Source organism: Corvus moneduloides, chromosome Z (genome assembly GCF_009650955.1).
Source record: "Corvus moneduloides isolate bCorMon1 chromosome Z, bCorMon1.pri, whole genome shotgun sequence".
Taxonomy (NCBI): Eukaryota; Metazoa; Chordata; class Aves; order Passeriformes; family Corvidae; genus Corvus; species Corvus moneduloides.
Window position 1 is genome coordinate 16,727,065 of NC_045511.1, and position 22,339 is coordinate 16,749,403.

At 41.8% G+C, this 22,339-nt stretch overlaps 1 protein-coding gene across 4 annotated transcripts in view; it reads left to right on the plus strand.

Moving 5' to 3' along the window:
- The window catches only part of KIF24 (kinesin family member 24), a 29,418-nt gene extending 7,079 nt beyond the window's left edge, over positions 1-22,339 (plus strand). For 3 of the 4 annotated variants that reach the window (XM_032095786.1, XM_032095787.1, XM_032095788.1), the window contains 11 exons: positions 2,106-2,295; positions 3,548-3,645; positions 4,882-5,097; positions 6,239-6,326; positions 8,343-8,464; positions 10,010-10,115; positions 11,913-11,984; positions 12,630-12,739; positions 13,659-16,040; positions 16,952-17,045; positions 19,257-21,702. In XM_032095786.1, coding sequence (XP_031951677.1) covers positions 2,106-2,295; positions 3,548-3,645; positions 4,882-5,097; positions 6,239-6,326; positions 8,343-8,464; positions 10,010-10,115; positions 11,913-11,984; positions 12,630-12,739; positions 13,659-16,040; positions 16,952-17,045; positions 19,257-19,397 — 3,619 coding nt within the window. In that variant the 3' untranslated portion in view covers positions 19,398-21,702. Of the gene's footprint in view, positions 1-2,105; positions 2,296-3,547; positions 3,646-4,881; positions 5,098-6,238; positions 6,327-8,342; positions 8,465-10,009; positions 10,116-11,912; positions 11,985-12,629; positions 12,740-13,658; positions 16,041-16,951; positions 17,046-19,256; positions 21,703-21,753 lie in introns of those variants that run through there. The other variant, XM_032095789.1, reaches the window with a different exon arrangement.

Sequence of the window (22,339 nt, forward strand, 5' to 3'; positions counted from 1 at the left end):
GTCAATTACAACTCCCACAAAGAGTGCACAGAGCCTGGTGGGATAGATGCTGCTGCCACAGTGGAAAAGTACTAAGGTGACTTAGTAAGTAGAGCACTTAAACTGTGAAATGCAAGACAAAGGTTTATAACTTCCCTTGGCTGGAAAAAAAAATCATTCCCACTTTCTGGAAAAGTGCACTAACCTCCAATATATATTGATAGCCTGGTGCATTCTCTGTCTCTTCTGGAAGCTGAGCCAAGATGCAGCTAAAAGGACAGGATTTATAGTTTTGGAAAATTAAAAAATGATGAAATATAAAACCTAATGGCTCAGCTAGAGGAGTTAAGGATTTTCAATCCTGCAAAGGAGTCACGTTTTTCATTGTTCTCACTTCCTTTCCTTGTTCTCTTGTAAGCACGTTCTTCTGTGCCTGGCATTATGGTTCATCTTGTCAGCTTTCTGCATCCTCCTCCTGATATGCCTCAACTTAATTTTCTCGTGTTTGGAGAGTTGTGCATTTCAGGCAGGCTTGGCGTAGCATGCTTACACTTGGGTTTGTGATTCCTGTTTTGCAAATGCTTAACTGCTTCACTGAATCCATCCATTCCCATGTCACCTTGTGATTTGACCACTCTGAAGGCTAATCTAGTCTCATCTATGAGAAGCATTGGAAAACACGGACATGATTTCAGATGGCAGAAAGATAAAGAGCTCTTTTAATATGTTCAAGTTTATTTTGAACTTGCCCATAGCAAATAGCTTGATTTTGCAAAGGCACAGTGGTTCTTCTGACCTATTATTTAATCAGGTTTCTAATGATCCGTGTCAAGACTTTTGATTTTTTTTCCTAGTAATGAAAAACCATTTTATTATAAAATACAATTTATATTTTAAAAGAGTTAGTAGGAAATATAAATTTTGGGTTCAGCCTATGGAATTAACATGCATTCTATTCCCATTAAAAATATTGTCAACAAAGTGTGCTCCTGTAATAGAGAGAATTTATTCTTTTTTCTGATTAACATAGCCTCTAAGTTTTCAGTTTTTCCTTTCTCCAAATATTGCAATCCTTTCTGCTTCAAAGTCTTAGAGCACAACAGGCTCTTGCTCCAGGTCACCAAATACACCCTCTGGCATGAGAATGAAACTTCAGAGCTTCTGATCATTTGTTGGACAACATTTGGTGTCTACTGATATACATAAGCTCACACCAGCTTATGAAGCATCTTATTTCAAGTGTCATTGCCTTTCTTTTCTGAGGAAAGAATTTTCCATCTAAATGCAGGGCCTGATCCTGGGCTGCACAGGAAAGCTGTACTAAAATTAAAGGGACTCCAGTGACAAGTGAAAATTGCTCGTGTGTGGTCTTTGAAGACCACATCTTGAGATTTAAATCTGCATTTCATCTGCTCCTGGGGAGTCATGGAGCACAGCAGCAGTGATACCACAAGCCTGCGGATGGAATGAGATATTGAGTAACTTGTGGGTTACAATTTATTAGACAACTGATACATGTGAGTTTTCAGTTGCTAAGCTAAGAGATTTTGGCATTTGGACAGCATGGCAGAAACGCTGCTTTTGGGCAAGTTGGGGCTTGATTATTCGAAATGCAAATCCAGGCTGAAAATCGTTACTGATTTGGCTGAAGACAGCTTGAAGAAGGGAGAGTTGTAATGAATGTATTTTGGTTAAATTCAAGCCAATTCTACTCACAAAATGCTGTACACAGCAGGTTAATCAATGAAACATGAAATGACCTTAATGAAGTGACTAATCATGAGTGCAAATAATTTCAGCAAGATTCAATTTCATTATGGTAACTTGTATATTATGCCAGCTTCGATCTCATGTTTGTGTACAACTGCAAATATGTCAGTCCAGCAACAAGTTCAGGAATGTAGCTGCACAAACAGAACTATTCTCTTAACAGAAGTGTACAAAAAGCATCTGTATATTTAGAAAAAAGTGTCAGAAAATGCACCATGTAAAAATGAGGTGTGTTACAGAGTTTTTTGATAAGCATTAAAGACAGAAACATTATCTGATAAAAGTAACAAATTCAAGCATATTCTAGATTCTGTTGTAACCTGATTTTAAAATGTGGACCTCCGCTATTGTTGTAGATCCAATACTTCTGACAAAGAGACTCCATGGACAGAGAGTGAAAAAATCAGAGTGTGTGTCCGAACACGTCCTCTCTTCCTGAGGGAACGGAGACGCGGTGAGGTTAATATCATCACAATGAGAGATAAAGAAACCCTACTTCTCCACGAGAAGAAGGAAGCAGTTGATCTTACACAGTACATTTTACAGGTAACATCCTCCATTGAATGTTGTGTTTATGGGCCAGTCACTTTCATGGAAGGGTAAAGCATATTATGCTTGGACTTTCCATGAAGGAAAACAGAAAAGGACTGTTAGTATTTCTTATACTGAAATAGGTGGTGGGCTTTTCTTTTAGCTCAGAGTTGTCTATATTTGAGTTACTTCTGATTTATGCCAGCCTGTGCCAGAAAACCTGAGCACAGAATTTTAAGCTCTAGAAGTATGTCTCTTGCAGCTTTCTTTGTATGTGGCAAAATAAACCCTCTGCTACATGCCATTGCTGTGGGAGAAATGCTCGCTGATGGCTTTCCAGGGTACTTCAGTGAGGAGTTCCCTTTCCACTGTTTCAACACTGTAGGTCTGTTTCAATTAATCATATACACCCTCATCCTCTCCCTTACTTTTTTCTCGAATGCTTTTGAAAATTAAGATCCCTTTTGGTCTTTGTTTCTTAATCTCAAATACTTTGTGCTGTCATAGTTCAAATTCTCACTTGTGACAGACTGCACCAGGAACAGAACTGATTTGTAGAGGCAGCAAGCCATTCTCATTCTCCTGGGTGTTATTTTTACAATCTGGGCCCTAGGAACAGCTGTTTGTATTGGGTAAAAATTCAGTTTAGAGCTCTCTCAGGCCTGGTTCATGTGTCTCTTTTTACAGTGGGACACATGCTGCATCATTTCCACAGATCCTTTCAGTCTGATCTGGAGTGTGGGAAGTTTTGGTTTTCTTGCCCCCTTCTGAGTTCAGACAATCCAGCTTTGCTTAGGAACAGCTTCTCTCTTCTCTGGCACAAAGCTTTTTAAGAACAGAAGCAATTAATCACAACTTAGTCACAAGTGAGAACTAATCTTGAGAGAGTCAAGAGTTGACTCTCCATTCTTTTTACTGTTACACTCTGACTGTACATCTGTAGGCTGATTCATTTAATGAATAGGTTTTCTTTAATTAGCTTTTTTTTTTTCTTATTAAAAGGGTCTGGTATGTTATGCTTCAGAATGATGGGAAATTGAAGCATTTTTTCTTCCCTTCATTTTTTTTTCCCTACCCTGAATCTCTTGATTGGTGTGTTCCTCCATAGGTCATGCTGCATATTAAGTGTGCTAGATCACTCTGTAACTAATCCAAAGCCATATGAAGTCACTGGAAAGACTTCTGTTATTTCATTTTACCTTTGAATGGGCTTGTAGGGGAAATGAAACGTATTCAATCTCATGTAAAGACCATCTTTGTTTTTCAGCATGTCTTTTATTTTGATGAAGTCTTTGAGGAGTCATGTACCAATCAGGATGTGTATATGAAGACAGCTTATCCTCTTATTCAGCATATTTTTAACGGGTAGGGCATCAGTGCTTACATTTGTTATTTTTTGCCTTGTTGTTTTCCAATTTTATATATTGCCTGGATTTTCTTTTATGCTTTTCATCTTTTGAAACATACATTAATTTCACGTTTGCCACATACCTTCTGGCTTTCAGAATATCTTTGATTGCAATTTTGACAAAAATAAATCAGGAAAAACTTTCTTCACGCTTGGTGACAAATCTCAATTACAGAGGAAGGTTAAATTGAGCCTCAGGTGCAACAAAGAGACAGCATGGGCAGCCTAGAATTAAAAAATGTGTCCCAGGATTTCTGAAGTCTAATCTTCAGTCTAACAAAGGCTCTTGTGTGATAGAGCACACTCATCTGAAGAGAAAATAATGTTACCTTTTTCCTGAGACTGCTGAGAGATATTTTTGCCTGTATTTGTACAGTTCACAAGGCAATAGAAATTATTAATAGCCTTGTGATTTATTTTTATTTTACCAAGTTATATTTACTTAGAGGTTTAATCATAATTGCATATGTCCTGATTAATGGGAAATTGATGGTGGCTTTACATGAGAGATCTTATTTCCATGCAGGGTAATGATCTTGAATATAATTACATTTTTGAGTCTTTGAAGGAAAAGATTACGTATCTATGCTGAAAATTAACAAAATGGAGTATTCTGTTACTGAAAATCTCCAAGTGTCATCAACAGAGACAGAGTATCATGCTCTTGAGAAACAGAAAGTGAAAAGGAGAATGAGGCTTGTACCTTGCTGTGTAATAATCACTAAAGCCACAATTCACATTACAGCTAATCCAGTAATGCCACCAGAAGAGATTATGCTATTTTTTTCTCAGTTTTCCTCTTACTTTTCCATCTCTCCTGCTGGCATTAGTCTAATCTGACACCATGGTGAAGCCAATCTAAACTGGCATGAAATTGTTCACTGTGATTACTGGAGCCCCACCTTTTTACCCATTTCTCTGCCACGGGTACTGAGCCAGGTACAAAGTCTTTTTTTTTAAGGGGGGCACGGAAAGGAAGAGAAAGGAAGAGAGCCAGCACCTTGTGCCACATCAGATCTCCATAGGGTCTACTTGGAAATCATTGTTAAGTCTTCTGCAGTTTCCCATAGAGGATAGCAACCCAAACCTCATTGCTAAGGGGCCACTATAGATAGATACCAGCATTGCAGAATATTATTTAATAGATATGAATGAATCACATGTGATACTAAACACATACATTGTCTTTACAGAGGCAATGCAACTTGCTTTGCATACGGGCAGACGGGTGCTGGCAAGACTTACACCATGATAGGGAATCACCGGAACCCAGGACTCTATGCTCTGGCTGCCAATGACATCTTTAAGCACCTGGAAGCATCACCATCCAGGAAAGATCTTACTGTTCTGATCAGTTTTTATGAGATCTACTGTGGACAGCTTTATGACCTGCTAAATGGAAGGAAAAGGTATTTAAATAAAAACATGTTTTACTATAAGCCTATGGTTGTGAATCAGTTGGTTACCGTTTGGAAATCAGTTACTGTTTTCATGCAATTACATTGAACATGTAAGCATTTATAGTAAACGTTACGTATTTAATTAGGGTTGTTCCTAGGAGCTACTTAGGGAGGAATGCAGGATCTGACAGTAAATACTGTGACATTGATAGGGACTTCTGGTTTATTGTTTGGGGAAAAATTAAGGACTTACATTTGAGATACAAGCTCAAACTCTTGCTTATACTGTAATAAGATAATAGCTGAACATTCATAGGTAGATAAACAAGCTTCTTGTGGCCAGAAGTTCCTATCTTAGAATCACAGAACAGTTTGGGTTGAAGGAACCTTAACGATCATCTTGTTCCACCCCTGCTTCCCTGGGCAGGGACAGGTTCTACTACCAGGTTGCTCAGAGCCCCATCCAACCTGACCTTGAACATTTCCAGGGATGGGACATCCACAACTTCTTTGGACAGCCTGTCTTGTGACAACCATTGTGGAGTCCCTGCCTTTCCCTGGTCAAACATAAGCTCTGGCTGTCCCTCCTGCTGTGCCATTGGGGATTTGGCTCTTGCCAGTCCAGTCTCTGAAGATCCTGTTGATCTCCCACCTGCTTGACTCTGCAGAGCCTTCTCACCTTCTCCCTGGGCACCTTTACCTGGCAGCCCAGTGACTCAGCCCAGCAAGCCTCTGTAGGTGATGCTGAAATACTGCTCTAAGGCTATAGGAGCTGCTTTAAAATCCTGTGCAAAAATCCTGAGAACAGGAACAGAGCAAAATTTAGTCTCAGGAGGACTTAGAGGAGCCCGAGATGTAGTTTAAAGAGAGACGGTAACTCTAGAATATAAACGTGGTAATTCACTTCCTTGCTTTACTATATTCTTGAACAAGCAGAAATGCACTGATAATGTCTCTTTAGCAGTGAAATGTCAGTGGTACTTGTTATAAATGAAGTACCTCTTCAGCTCTGAAAATAAATGAATGACAGCAGGGCCTCTCCCCAGTCAGTAGCCTTGCTTGCTTTTTTAGTGTCATGGCGTGGACGTGTGTTTTCATTGCTGCTTTCTGAGATTTCAGAAATCTCCTTTCTGCGTTGTTCTCTTTTCAGACTTTTTGCAAGAGAAGATGGTAAGCATGTTGTTCAGATTGTTGGACTGCGAGAGGTTCAGGTGGATTCTGTAGATCAGCTGTTGGAGGTAATGTTGGGGATTCATTCTTTGTCTTCTGCAGCCCGATTTGCTGATCTGCAAGGCATGTCACTTACAGAGATTATCTGGTGTGTGGCAAAAGTGTATGTTCCTGTTAAGGACCCTGAAATTGGCAACTCCAGCAGAGTACCAAGGGGCACTATTAAAAGTGCCTTTATTCATTAAGCTGTTACTTATGTTAGCCGCATGCAAGCAGTTGATTCTCAGCTGTCACTTCTGCTGCCATTCCTTAGGGAAAGATTCCAGAAATGAAATAGTGTCCCACTAAGGGACCTTGAAAGCTGGATATATTTTCTCCCAGTATGATATCTCGGGGTTCTATGAACTTAGATTTTTATATATGAAAGATCTGTGGATTTGGCACAATTCTGTGCCAAATATATTTATATATATTTTTATATATTCACATACATTTATATATTTTTATATATATATACATATATTTATATATATTTATATATTCATATAAATTTTAAAGTTAGAAAATTAGAAAATACTTAAGATTGAGATATTTGTCTGAATTAGGATTAAAACACTGCTTATGTGTGTGCATGATAACAGCCAAGTAAAATTAAGATCTTTTTTGCTCATTCACCATGAGCAAGGCTTCAGTTTTCCTTCCCTACCTGGCTGAACCCTAAAAGGACACTGGCAAGTTTTCTGTATTGTCCTGCTACATAAGTAAGCTGGTTAAATCTACTTTCTATTTAGCCTGACTTTGCATAGTTTAATTCCTTTTTTTGGTAAGGAAGTGTCGATTACTAGTGCCTGATACTGTAACTGACTCATTAAAATTGGCATGGTGTTGTCTACTTATCTTGCACTTAATTTAGCTCTTCATCTTCCCATTAACTCCAAGCTTCAGGACAAGCTGGTGATGCTTCTGCAAGTTAGAGTGCAAATTTGCTATATGGTTGATACAGAATTCCTCAGTATTATCACATTCCACACACAGAAGAGCTATTAAATTACTTCATTCTTACAGATATCATGAGGGACAAAGATTAGATTGTTCACAGGCCCTTGTGAACACAGAAGTGCCACTGGCTTGACTCAGAACTTCAGAGTATTCCCCAACAGTTATATGGAAAGCGCTTTGAACACATCCCCAGTTACTCACTACTCAACTGATGTTGGCTGTGATTCAGAAAATATCTGCACTTAGCAATGATACAAAGCTTGGGAGCTGCAGTGGTTGGTTACGTTGCTTGTTGAGAACTGGCCACTGAAAAGCATGAATAATTCACATTTATCAGCTAAGAATGTATTGATTTTGCTAGGCAATATTTTAATCTGTTCTTACAATCAGAAGCAAAATTAATGACTGTTCTATGAATGCCCTGCTGCAGTTAATGCTAGATTTTCTGCAACAGTCCTTCAAAGTTTCGAAAAAAGAATTACGCAGATTTGTATCTTGAAAGAGTCTTTGTTCTTCTGCCTTGGCTTCTTCCCTTGTTTTCTTTTTTTTATTGTTGTATTGAGTATAATTAATCTTTTAACTTTGTTCCTTACTCTGGCATAATTTTTTTAGTTATGGAAATTTAGAAAGGTTTTGGCACTTTGTATTTTTTGTGAACTTTCTGTATAACTGTATTCATCTACTACACCAGAAAATGAAATTTTAAAAATCACAACAAATGGTCAGTCTCATGAGTCTCTTACATTGTGTCTACAGTATTACAGAAGTATGCCAGCAATGTAAGAAATAATTTAATTTTGTAATTTGGATATTTTGCAAATCTAAGTGAGTGTGTGATGCAACAGCTTCTTACTTGCAGTGTGCTCTGTAAGCTCTGTAGTGTCACTGTGAGCAAGTCCATATACAAAGCTCTGAAAGAAATATTGCAAGGAATACAGTCTGCCTTTACTGCCTTGCACCAAATTTTAAAGCTGTAATGAACCTTTCCTCACAATGTTTCCTTATCTTAGGAGGACAAGATCTCTTTCTGAGAGATTGTGTTTTTATTTACAATTCGCTTGGATTTTGTGCCCCTTATCTTGCAGGTGATTTTGAAGGGTGGAAAAGAACGTAGCACAGGAGCTACTGGAGTCAACTCAGATTCCTCTCGATCTCATGCCATCATCCAAATTCAAATTAAAGACACAGCCAACAGGGCATTTGGAAGGTAAGACCAGAAGCAGAAGTGCTCAGGGCTGATGTCAAGCCCAGGGACATCCAAGAGACAAAGAGGAGGTGTTGGTGCATGAGTGTGAGTTAAATTAGAGGATAGGGTTAAAATGGACTTTGAGAAATTCCACAGTCCTTTTTCTGTTTCCAAGGACAATGCTTTAAGCACATCTGTGAGAGCTTTGTCAATTGTTAGTACAAATTACCAGTGAAGGAGTTTGACAACCAAATCCATCCCCTCATCTTCAGTGTTTAATTTGGCTAAAGGCAGATGCCTGCAGTGGATGTACCCACATGTGAACTCATCACCTTTGAAGTCAGGAGAATGAAATTGTCACTTCTGGGATCCCTGCAGAGTGACCTAAATTAGGTCAGATGCATTTGCCCCTCAAAGCATTTCTGTCCTGTAATTGACTACAAAGGGAGTGTGGGATGATTAACCCAGGTGGAGATGATTCCATTACAGATGTTTGCCTTTGGCCAGAAGAATGAGAGTACCTCACATAAACCTCCCTGATAATTTGAGTGTGTGACTCTGATGCTATCTGCAGCAGACAGAAAGAGCAGTTTACTTACTCTTGTGGCTTCCACTTTATGTATTCAAAAACTAGTTGTGTCTCTTCTCAGTCATCTTTTCTCCAGACTAAACAACCCCAAGAAATAGGTCTGAGAAAAAAAAGTCTGTGTATCTACGTTACTGCTGAATGTCACAAAATCCTGCTGACACAACCTTCCATTAGCTACCACAGTCTTCTTTCCCAGGATCTAATTTTGAACACAGTGCAAAATTGGAGCGCCACAAACAGTGAAGAGAGGAAAAGACAGAACAGGCAGGCTTAGAAATAAAAGTGTAGAGGTTATGTGGGTGTGGCATCTGGACTGGGGGGGTTTTGTGTGTCTGAAAGGGAGGTGGAGCTGGAGTGAGGAAAGGGTGCAAAGATGTGCCTAAAAAAGAAGTCAGGGCTGTTGCAGAAAAAGAGGAAGGACAAAGACAAGGATACAGTGCAACAGTCAGTACAGCAGCTGGCAGCAGAGCTAGGGAATGTGAAAGGGAGTAATGGGCTTTTGTGGAAAAAACAGACAGGGATCACTGAAAGCTCAGTGTATTACTCGCAACACTGGAAATTTCTGTTCCTATTGTCCCAAATTCCCATGTCACATGGCAGTTGTCTGATTTACCTGGAAGGAGAAATCAAGACACAATTTCCTTTAAGTGCGTACTTAGGAGACTACAAACACAGTGATTATCTCCAGAGGTGAATGTGTTGCACTTTATACAGCTTATCCATTAAACTGTGGATCACTGTCATCACATGTAACTACACTTCCTAGTATTTAATGTTAAAATGCTCTGACACTGTTCCTGATGCTGTGCTTATTTTGGTGTCTCAGATGTTTCCAGTGGATGCTTCTTGTTGTTCAAAAGTAGTCATTTCTAATCACTCTTCTGATGCCATGTGTTGCAGCCTGCTGTTTTAATGAAGAAAAAACGAAGAGGGGGAAAAAAAGCCCCTAAGATAACTCCAACTTTGTTTTTTTCTAGGATATCATTCATTGACTTGGCTGGCAGTGAAAGGGCAGCTGATGCCAGAGACTCAGATCGACAAACAAAAATGGAAGGAGCAGAAATAAACCAAAGTCTTTTGGCAGTAAGATACTATCATGGCTGAGGAAGGTTTTGTATTTAATTACTAGCATGTGTTTTAGGATAAAAATGAACCACAGAGTAATGTATGTATGTATTCCATGGAGGGGAAAAAATAACCAAGGTACTAAGTGTGTTCAGTTTAATTTGTCTTATAAGTGAAAAACAATTTAAGAAAGAAGATATATTGGGATGAAAATTAAGTATTTTTAATCCATTCTTACAGCCAGACAGCTAAACATAGCATGGAGAATGTTAGGTGTAGTATAATAAGTGTCTCATATTTTATATAGAAGGTTTTGTCCCTTCTAAAGAATGCTGGCTTGGAATTTGCCATATTTGTTTCACAAAAGCACATCTGTTCCTGCCAGTTATTTTCATCACTTGAGCTCAGGCTTCTCTTTCAAATCAGGCATAAAGGACTTAAGAGCATAAAAACTAGCAATTTATGTGTGGGGAGGAAGGAACAAGAAGAAATGTGCTCTTAAAGCAAACTGTCCTTTGTAAGTGCCCACAGTCGTACAAAGAGGGACAATGGAGCAGAAAAATGCCATCTAAGATAAAGCAGAAGTGCCTGTAAGTGTAAATGGTGCAGCAGGCTTTGCACCTCCTTTGATGCAAACAAGCAAAGCTCAGTGGTGACCAGGGGCTTCTCTAAGCAAGGCTGAAGGTGATACAGGTTCCTGGGTATGAGCCAGCAGTGCAGAAGTCAGTGCACACAACTGTACCTCTTAGTCTGCTGTAAATAGGAGGTGGCTCGCTCTGTTTTGGGAAATGTAAATGTTCTTTTGCACAGAGGTTTTTCCTGCACTGGAATATTAGTATTTGTGCTGGGAAGTAGCCTATGAATTGAATGTGTTTCTGTACTTCATGCTTTCTTGAGTACTTGCTGGTGAATAACTGAGTGTCACAGGGAGCTGGGACCTGAATAGAAAGAAGTCTGATCTTAAAGGTCTTCTCCAGCCTAAACAATTCTGTGTTTCCTGAGAATCCTGAGTGTAAGCCCATGAAACTTTTTTAAAAGAAACTTTAAAATCAGAGTCTGTACATTTTTGGTGTTGTGTGAAACTAAGAAAATACCTAGGCAGTCTACAAGTAGTGACTGAATCAACTATAAAAGGCATCTTTGACTAATTCTTCATAACCTGCAGCCTGTAGAACCTAGCTCTGGCCTCAATGATCATAACACTCTCTTCATGCCTTTAAACCCATGAGATTTGAAGTCTGCTGCTGGTTTGAATATTCATGTTGTTTTCAAGATCTTCAGACATTGCAACTATGAGAGGCAGACAAAAAATTATAATAGTTTGATCTCTGACTTGTTACAGGTGCAGTTTTTAATAAAATGCTGTAAAAGTGGAAATAAGTGTAATTTTAAGTGGGAGTTTGTAGAATGTAGAAGGGCTGTAAATGCTTGATGGCAGTATCACCATGACAATACTGTAATCTGTTATCTCCAGAAGAAAGAAAATAAGAGATGTAGCTCAAAAAGCTCTGTCCTTTGGGTACACCTACCCTGCAAGCTGGGCTACACCCAGTCTGGCTTCAGACTAGTTAGACGTGGTACAGGCAGCAGCTCTGTGGTGCTCTGAGTGTGTTAAATGTGTGTGGTTACCCAGCTCCTTGGTTTGGTGTAGCCCACAGAGCCATCAGGCAGGGCACAAATTGACCTTGCAAGGGACAACACATAGCAGGAGTCAAAGGTGGCACAGGACATGGGTAGGTTTAGTTTGATGCAGTTCAGTTCCTTGCCAGTGCATGACATTTACTTTTCCCTTCTGTTTTTTCTTCCTTTTGGTAGCTAAAGGAGTGCATTCGGGCATTGGATCAGGAACACACGCATACTCCTTTCCGGCAAAGCAAATTAACTCAGGTAAAATGAGCAGAAAGGCAAGAGGAGAGGTTTCCCTGATGAGGACAAAAATAAACAAGAAAATAGATAAATAAATAGATGGCATAGATCAGTAACTGCTTCCTCTCTTGAGTAAGAGAGGAAATGCATAGCTTCTGCAAATTTTAATTTTAAAGGTAATCACAGAATTAAAGCTAACTGCCAATTTCCTCCAGCCAATGCTGGGGACTGGCATGGGAAAAAAAGAAAAAACCCAAAAGCTAAAACCAAACAAAACCCCAAACACCTTTCAGACTCATATAGAGTTACCATCCATCTCTACCCAGTCTGAAACCAGTCTTGCATCTTCTGTTCAGTTACTGTCCTGGGAGGTTTCATCAATATTTCTTTACTCCAGCTGTAACATCTGCTTTATTCCTCAAACCATATTGGCACCCTTAAGGCATCTGGAACAAGGGCTTGTTCAGAGCCCTGATTAATACTTGTATTCATTTTAAACAGTAAACAAATAAAGGCAAGACAGACTGAGACAAGAGAACTACATTTAATTTAAAAAAAAGACTACCTCATGTTGAACTTCTTCCGTATATAATTGCTAATTTACAGGATGTGCAAGGGACATGAAGTGCTAAGAACCCTTTTTTTTTTTTTTCCTTTGAACCCTAGGTGCTAAAGGACTCTTTCATTGGCAATTCCAAGACATGTATGATAGCCAATGTATCACCGAGCCACATAGCTACAGAGCACACCCTGAACACACTGCGATATGCTGACAGGTAGGTGGTGAAACTCAGTCCTGCCCGGGTGAAAAACACAAAGTAAAAAGTAATGTGCTATTTGCTGTAACATCTTATTTTGGTTGTATTGAAAATGTCATTTTAGGCAAGAAACAGAATCTTCACAATGCAAATAAAAACGTTACCCATTCCAACTCCTATATTTTGTCTTAAAATTTTTTGGGTCTTGTGAGTACTTTCTGGTGATTGCTTTCAGTGGTGAAAATATCACTGTGTGCCCTGTAACTGCAGGATTACTGACCTTAGCAATCAAAAGTTTTGGTTTAGTTTTGTATTGTGATATTACTTAGAATGTGTGCAAGTCCTTCACCCTCCCTCCTACAGAGCAGGAGGTAAATTACAGGCTATGCAATACTGGTGTTAGAAGGATAAGAAATAACTTAAGGGGCAAGAAGAGCAAAGGGAACAGCTGAAGGTCAGGGTGGTAGGGGAAAGGGTGATACCAGTTAATCAGCTCTTCATAGTTGCACTGTGAGTCTGATCCAGGAGCAGTGCAGCCCTGTGCACATCACCTGAGCTAAGGAACCCCACTGCAACTACTCCAAAACTCCTACTTTGTGCCTTGTGGGACTCTGTGATGTGCTGTGGAGAGTACCAGCTTGTTCTGCTGCATTATAATGTGTGGAAATGCCACCCCCTTGCACTGAAACTGAGGCCATTTCCACTCACTTGGCCTGTTATGGACTGCTCAAGGAAGCACTTAAAAAGACTGCTATAGATTTTTCCAGAAGTCCAGGCATTTTGGCAGAAGGATACCTGTGAAGATCACTAACAGAAAACAAACCATGATGTCAAATTCAATATTAAGTCTTAGTATGTGAAAGCATTGATTTTTTCTGAAGATGCTGTTATTTATCTGAAAGCATGACATCTTCTAAGTCCAGCCTCTTTTTTACAGGGTCAAAGAGCTGAAGAAAGGGATTAAATGTTCTACCCCTGTCACAAGCAGGCGTCGCAGAGCTGGAAATGTATCTCCAAAACGTGTCCAAAGCACTCTCTGTTTGCCACCTGGAGAAAAGAGCTCTCCGAAGAAAGTGAAGCTAGGCCTACAGCATCCCTCAGGTGCTACAAAACCAAAGGCATATCGTGCAGCACTCCAGCCACCCGGTGTCCCTCTTACCTCTACCCCCAAGGGAATGGGCAAAGGACATGCCCACAAAGGAAATACCAGCTCTCCCTGCTTCCACCACACCACCCCCGTTAAGGGAGTTCTACGGATAACACAGCCCCTGAAGAAGAAAAATGATGATCTATCCCCCCACTCTGAAAAGAGCCCATCAGTGAAGGATTTCATTACCACAGCAGAAACAAAAGAGAGTGGCCAGCAAGACAAGAATTTGCAAAACAGAACACGTGTCCAGTGCCTAAAAGTCCAGACAGTGCAACCTGTTCAGAAACAGCTTGTTCCTAGAGATGATAATTTCTTTGAAGATGAAAATCTGCCCTCTGACAGCAGACAGGAATGGGGAAATACTTTTGCTAAACAGTCTGTTGAACTCTGGTCACATCTGCCTCCATTTCAGAAGGAAAGGGAAGAGCATTTACGTCTTTATCACCAGCAGTTTCAGCAGCCCCCTATTCTACAGCAAAAATTGAACTGTCAACCCCTTGAGAGGTTTTTAGTGCAGTACCAGCCTGAGGAGATTCAAGTGAAGCAGGAGCTGAGCCTTACTCCAATTGAAGTGCAGAGCAAAGAGGGGATGCAGCTGGAAGATCTGGATGACAGTGATTTCAGTGAAGATTCTTTCTCACCTGTCTGTACTCAAAAGAGCATGAAAAGAAGAAACACCAACAAATGCAGTCAATATTCATTTTTCCTTCATGAAAGAGAACAAGGAACTGAAGAAGAGCAAAAAGGCCAAAAGCGACAGGATTTATTTTTAAAATATGCAATACCCATGCAAGATCATGAACTAGATGACAGCTGGGATTGTAGTGAGGGCAGCCCAGAGGCAGAGGAATCCATTAAAAATGCAGGCTGCAGCAATATTACTGCAGACTGGAGCTATGACTTAGCTGTTGAATCCTCTCCAAGCAATACTGCAGAAAAACCTTACTGCCTGCAGGAAGAACCTGCTTGCAGCTGGAGAAATGGCAAAGATTTCCTAGCTGATCACAAAGAGTACAAGTCCAAACACAGACGTCTTGTTTACTCCAATGAAGCCACCTTAACTCCTGAAAAGGATGCTTCAAACCCATATGTATCTCTTGTATTGAAATCAGAAACTCCAGAATGCAAAGAGATTGATCTCCAGCACGAGGAGAAGGAAGAATCCACTTTGGATAAGCAGCCTGCTCTTGCAGGAGGTGTAAAATGGAAAGCTCGAAAAAATGGAGTTAGCCACTGTGTATCTTCCAGTTGTTCCTCAGAATTCCCTTCCGAGCTCATGGCCCCTCTCAGGGTGTCCCTTCTTGATGGTGAGGACAGAACTGAAACAGAGAAAGTGTCTTCCAACCAAGAGAAGCCCCCCTGCGAGAAGCAGGTGCCAGACAGTGACACCCAGAGCAGGTTTGAGGACGAGGGCTGGCAGTGCACCAGGAGCAGAGCTCTGACCGACAGCATGCTGGAGCTGGGGGAGCAGACCCGCCACGGGGGAAGGCACTGCACCCTGCTGGGCTCCTCTCAAGCCGGGCACAAGTGGCTCCCACCCACCTGCGGCCGTGTGAAGCCGTGCTGCTGCCGCCTGGGATCGGATTCATCCAAGCAGGGAGTCCGGCGCAGTTTGTTTGTTGGACATGACCCGACAGAAACATCCGCAGCTGGATCTGCAGGCCCCAGGGCAGAGAGAGAGGGCGGGGGACTTTGCAGTGACTCCCCCTGCAAAGAACGCGCAGGTGGCAGATGGTGTGGTGCTGAAGTTAGTCAGCATAACAATGCTGGTAATTCAGGAAAGTCTAACTCAAGTCGAGGGCCGGGTCCTGAGCGCATGGCTGAGGAAACAAATTCGGAAATACCTGAAAAGAGCTATGCAGCCCAGTCCCCCTCTCAGGAGAGCAGCCTGCTGCTGCAGCCCAAGCCAGGATTGAGGAATGAGGACCTCAGCTATTCTGAAGACCCTGCCAAGTCATCATTTGGCAATGAGGAAACAGGATTGCTAAAAGCCAAGTTAATCCAGAGTATTTTTACACAAGAGACTTTTGCTGCAGATGCAGGATTTGCAACCAAAGATAATGAGCCAATAGCAAATGCAAAGAGCCCCTCACACATGTCCAGCAGCAGCTCTCCAAGTGCTGTGTTAGAGATGGGGAAATGGCAGAGGGAAGCCCTAGAAAAGGCACAGTAAGTCTTGCTCATGAAGTTTGTAGAGAAGCTTAGAAATTCTGGAGATGTGATACATTTACCTTTATTTGTATGTCAAACAAATATGTACTTCAAAAACCAATGGTTAATAATTCTATTAAAAATTATTTTATAAGATTAATCATAATTTATAGTAATTATAAATATATGGTTGCTTGTTTAGTGATATTTTAAAATCTCACAGGAAGCCAATTATTCTATCAGAGCTTCTAGAATAATACTAGGGGAATAAATATTATAATACAAACTGCAGTTCTCAGTAATTAATTGGCTTCCTATAAGCTGTAAAGCACCTAAAATATATCAAAACCTCCCATCAAGAGTCAGGTCATAGGTCCATCAATGAAAAGAAAAGCTCCTAGAGCAGCTGGGCAGTCACTGAAGATGCAGGTATAAAGCTTCTGAGTAATCTGAGCTGCCACTGTCAGCTCCCAGGGGACTGAACTGCATTCACTTGACTGAAAATACATTGTTGATCAGTGAAACCTGCTCAGAGGAATCAGCGGCAGCACTGCATTCCTGCTCAGCCTGTTTCTCACTGAAATTACTTACAGACTCACGGTTGTAAGCCGTTTCAGCAATTAGTTAGACGATTGTTGTGCTCCTTGATTCTCCTACAGTGAAAAGCAGTTGTGTGCTGCCTGTGCTAACAAAGGGCTGTGGTCACTCCTTTGTGAGCAGCTCTCAGTCACCCAGGTCATTCTGAACCCCAGACCCGTGCAGTCCACTGCACTTCAAGGAGTGTACCTTTCCTGAGTGCCAGGGACACAGGACAGCAAGGCTTCCTCTGGGGTATTCCTCTTTCTTGAAGGTTTATTGAGGCCAGCTGTGATTATAAGCAGCGATTATGTTACAGGCTGTGTAACCAGTGTGTGTTTTTTGTTAACCAGGCAGGCTGTAATTCGTGCCCATCGGCAGCAGCTGAATGAAATGGCTTGCTTGTGCTTCAAGGAGGAGTGCTTGATAAATCAGATGTCAGCAATGGTAAGTGTTTCAGATGGTGGTTTTGGTTGAACCTGCATAAATTAATCTTAGAGATTATTGACTTGAATTGGTGATGTGGTGTTTCTTGTCAGTTCAACTTCTTGTTCTCCAAGGCCTGTCTGAGTCCTGGGAGAGGCCTCTCAATTTCAGTGCCTGTTGTGTTTTTGCCAGTCTCCACTCTGACATGTCCTTGGGGAGCAGGAGACAAACAGGCCAGCCCTGAAGCCCTTGTCTCTGATAAGAGAACGTTCACTTATCTCACATCACGGGGCAGACTGTACTAGACAGGCTGTCTGTCCCTCTGATGTTTTAGTTCTTGCAGGCTGGGACAAGTAAGGCAATACCACAGAACGAGCACACCCCTAGAGCAGGACACTGGTAGCATTTGGCTCTTCCTTCTGGGAGCCTCTTTGCCTACCACACTGCAGGTGTGCCAACAACCCTGGCCCCGCTCACTCCAGTGCTCTGATCACTGTGGCTTGTGCCCCACACGCTCTTGGCTTTGGTGACTCAAGTGTTTCTTGGCTTGTCTTTGCCTCAGGTGACAGTGGTGTACCCTAGACCTAAAAACTGACACCTCCATGGCCCCACTGCTAGCCAGGCAATCCCAGTTCTCTGTTTCTCCTGCATCCCAACAGATGCATGTCACAGCTGTGTGAAAATCCAGACTACGAACATTTTCCAGTGAGAACTCCTGCCTTCCCAGTTCCCTCACCTTCTCAGTAAAGCCAAGCTTCATTATTGCATTGCATTATCAAACCATTTCAATTTCTATCACAGTTCAGGTCTGAAGTACAGGGACACTTTCCTCAGGGACTTCGGAGTGGGGCCACCATGTGGCTTACTCACTGGGATTTCAAGCTGCACATATTACAGTTCACAAAGCAGCACAGGAGACATAAACTGTATTAGTTTTGTGGCAGACAATGCAGTGAAACAAAGCTATCAAAGAAGATGAAAATCAGACAAGATGAAAATCTTCTTAATTTTTTTTTTAATCTTTTGAGATTGTTCTTCATAAGTCTGTTGGTCACTGGACACCAGTTCTCCCTCCCCCATTTATTTGCCTCTTGCAGCAAGCAGTTATTTTCTGGCCAGCAGAATTCTGACAAGCTTGCCAGGCCTCCCAGCAGTGTGTGAATAACATACCCTGTAGTTTTATTTCACAGCATGACCTTTTTGGGTTATGAAATGTGCTTGGGCTTCATGCATCAGCTTCTCTCCTTCCATTTTCAGATGGTTTCAACTTCTCCAGCCATGAAATTTTGGCCGCAGGAGAAACTCCTGCCAAGACCAGCCACACACTAAACAAAGCAATACTAAAAGTGCTTAAGAAAAATATGCCACAGCAGCTGGGCTAGTCTTCATCACTGTCCTGATTTCCCCACAGGACAGAGATACAGTGCAGGAGATACAGCTGGAGCACTGCCAAATAAGCTTTTGCATGATTGATTTTCATGCACAGCAGCTGAATTCCCCAGTCCCGGGGATGCTGACACCTCCCAGCTTCTCAGGCACAGACCTGTGAACAAAGACACCAAACTGCTCTCAGTTGGAGAGCAGAGCACGTCCAAGTGTTCCCTTATTAATACAAACCCTACTTAAAAATGGATTAAAACTCCATACCACTTTTAATCACAGTTCCATACTGTTTTTTATCCATGTGACTATGGAAGGTAGATCGCCCCTGGGCTGAGGCTGGGCATAGTGCTGGTATTACTCATGGCACCTGCAGCCATGGCCCCATGACCTGATGGGAAATAAATCTCTGCATCTCTCAAGATTGAGCTATTATTTCTGATCCATAGTGGCCCAACTCACTATTTATTTTCATAATTGATAAATTCAACACGAGAGGTGTCAGGAACAGAGTTCAGTACATGGTAAAGCTGGGTGACCAGTCCCTGTACCAAACCTTTGAAAAGCTAACCAGTGTAGAAGAGTGACAACAGCTGCTTTATATATTTTTATTTTTAAACCACTATATGAGCTGTAATTTCACTCACAGATAAAACTACCAGAGTCAATGAACTTTGGTATTTAGAGGCACTGACCTTTGTCTGTGAGGGCTGTGACTTTAACAAGGAAATGCTGATTTAATCTACTAGACTGCAAAATGCTTTTATGTTCTGCTGCAGTGTAAAAAATATGCTGATTTTCTCCAACCTGCTGATACTGTTCCCTAAGCTTTCCTTGTGCCTTCCTCACCAGGATTTTCAGAATTTCATGACCATGCTGGATGAAATCTTGGTGCTGAAGTCAAAGTGTGTCCAAACGATGCGAGCCCAGCTTCAGCTCTGTTTAGCCTCCCCTGGCACTGACACATCACTGCAAACACCTCCACCTGTTTAGACCTTCTTTGCTTCCACATGCACTGGAGCAGCTATGGAAAACACCAGCCAGCACTTTGCTACACTTGGTGCTGCCGAGTGTGAGTGGTAGGGGATAGCTTTTGGTTTGATGTTTGTGATTAGTGTGCATTTTACATAAGGATGGAGAGAATTCTGAGTAAATAAGAATGACTAATTGGCACCATAAGCTTTGTGTTTCATTAATACCAGTAAACCACATTCTGAACAGTAACAATTCAGCAGCTTTTAAAAATCTCACCAAGCAGCAGGCAAATCGTGTTCATGTATCATAGCAGCTTCTCACATGTTAGAGGCAATTTTGTGTTGCCAAGTAAGGGAAACAACTTTGAAGCCAGATACAGGTCTGAACAGAAATGCTTAAAAGCTACCCAGAAGAGTGTTTGCAAACAGAAGCCAGGAAAGAGAGAGGAGCCAAGGGTTGTTACACTAACATGACTGGACCTTAAGTAACTGGAAGTCAAGGCAGGGCATGAAATGCTGTCAATTTCAGAAGGTAGCCTATTGTTGAATTAGTGCTTGGGATCAACCCTCCAGACCTGAAGGAGGTGGCTCTAAGTTATGGGTAAGGAGTGGTTTAGCAGGAATTTTGTACCAAAGATTGATCTGGTGTGTTAATAAGCATGTGGGTTTCATGCTGCTGCCCATGAGGAAGAGACCAGCAGCTGCACCTACTGCACACCACTTCTGATGCCCGCACTGTGTGGAGCTGAACGGATTTCTCACATGAAAAGGGGGTCTGTTTGGAGGCACTGGGCATCCAGAAGCTGCTGATAGCACTGTTATGTGAAACTGGTATTTGAATGAAGAGCTATGGAGCCATCAGCTTTAGCCCTGCAGAAGCCCTGGTGCTGCATGCATTGCATCTGAACCACAAAGCCAGTCCACTTGCTGAAGGCACAAGTAACCTTGAGACATGCTCGCTGACAATGTGCTGTGTGAACGCTCCCACTCCAAAATTAGGGCTGTCACAGCACATTCATCCACGTCTCCTCAGTAATGCCCGTGGTAGCTCATTCAAAGCCTGCTCAGTAGCCAGAAATGCCAAGGGTAATGGAACACTGCTGTCTGACCAGCTGTGGGTTTTGCTGCCTGCCTGCACAGCCTCCTTGAGGAGCCCAGGCTGGGCTGAGCAGCAGGACAGTAATCACAGTGACACTCTGGGATGCATATTTGGTGCAAATACTCCCAGGAATGTCACCCAGAATAGGCCTGGGGAACAGAAGCAAATCCCACATCACTGCCCTGAGTGTTGGGCTGATTTTAGCTCTGTTTAGTTTCCGTCTTGCAACCAAGACTGGATTTCTCTGTGGAGTTCCTCTGGGGTCTAAGGTTATGGCTCTCAAAACAGTTCCTGTGTCCTGATTACAGGCAGCAAGCAGCATGTCACACCTGAACCTGGGTCTCACAGCCACTGTTCAGAAGCCTCCCTCACTCACCCAGAGAAATGAGGCATCCAGGAGCAGACTCTTGATATTTCTGCATGGCACAGAGCAGTGGTGTCCGATAGCCACTGGAGAGCTGTAAAGCAGTGGGGGGGTATCAGCAGTCTGCTAAAACCACGGAGGGAAGAGCAAGTGTTTAAAGCCAGCAACCCCCTCCACTTGCTGGGGCCAGGGAGAGCTTTCCCATGACTAAGGTGAGGGGAATACAAGGCAGCTGGGTAGCCCTTGTCCCTTCTGATAGCATAGATTGGATGTAGGACTTAGTTTCCCCAGCATGTTCTCAGCAAGCATGCAGCAAACACTGCTGTCAGGGAGCAGTTGAGGAGTTTTGCAAGTCTGTTTGAAACCAAGGAAAAGGTCAGACTGTAGGATGTGTGCACAGGTCACAGGAAAATGTGATGCCCAGTCAGAAATAGTGTGAGGGAGGAAAATTTTCCCTCCACATACTCTGACATTTGGGAGATGAGTATTGGTTGATTGCACTTTCAGGTTTTTAAAAAGCAGCTCAGCCAAGTATGTTCACAGGCATTTCGAGTGTCTTACACAAGCTGAACATTCCTAAGCAACACACAAGAATCATTTGCACAACCCACAGTGCCATGTCCTAACATCTGCAGGGGCAGTTGTGACAAGACAGATGAGTGACCAAAAATTTCTGTGAGCAGAGGAGATGTGAGTTAAGTCAGCTGCCAGATTTGACCCACCTGTGAATCCCATCTGATCTATTGTGAAAAAAGCAAGTCTGTCTGGTAGATCTGAGCCCCAGCACCAATTCCCAGAGCAGGAACTGTTTGCTCCCTTGAGGAACAGCCAGGGACAGAGAGAAACAACAAATAATCAAAACAACACCACGCAGTTTTCCGAGGTCTGATACAATCTTTTTTTTTTAAACAGGTTACCCAGCCAATCCACATGACTATACCATCTTAAATGTAACATTTTATTATGTCTGTTCTCCAAATTTCATTTTCTCCACTGAAGGTGAGACTTGACTAAAATAAAAAAAATAAGGCACCTGGCTGTGAAAACCAGCCCATCCTTGGCAATAACATGGACATGCTTGAAATGCTGCACTCCATGAAGATACCAACAATGGGTTCCTCACATGCAACAGAAACTATCAAGCTGTTGTCAGAAATAGTAATATTTTTCTCTCCCCTTTGAGGGTTATTACCTAGTTGCTGATTTAATTCCTCTGTGAAAATGTGCTAAATGAACATTTTAAGTGTCATCCCCTTCCTACTGTTTGGTAGGAACAACTGCTACAAAGGCTTTCATTTCAACTTGAGGAATACGTGTGAAAGTGTCATAAAAGCAATCTAAGAGATTTAGAGAGCTTGGCCATGTACAATCAAATAAACACAGAACTAAAATGGATTCACTTTTGTATTTGGATGCAACAATGACTATTAATAGTAGAGGCTTGATACTTTATTTCAATAGTTAACACAATTAAAAATAAAATCTATTTACTACAGAA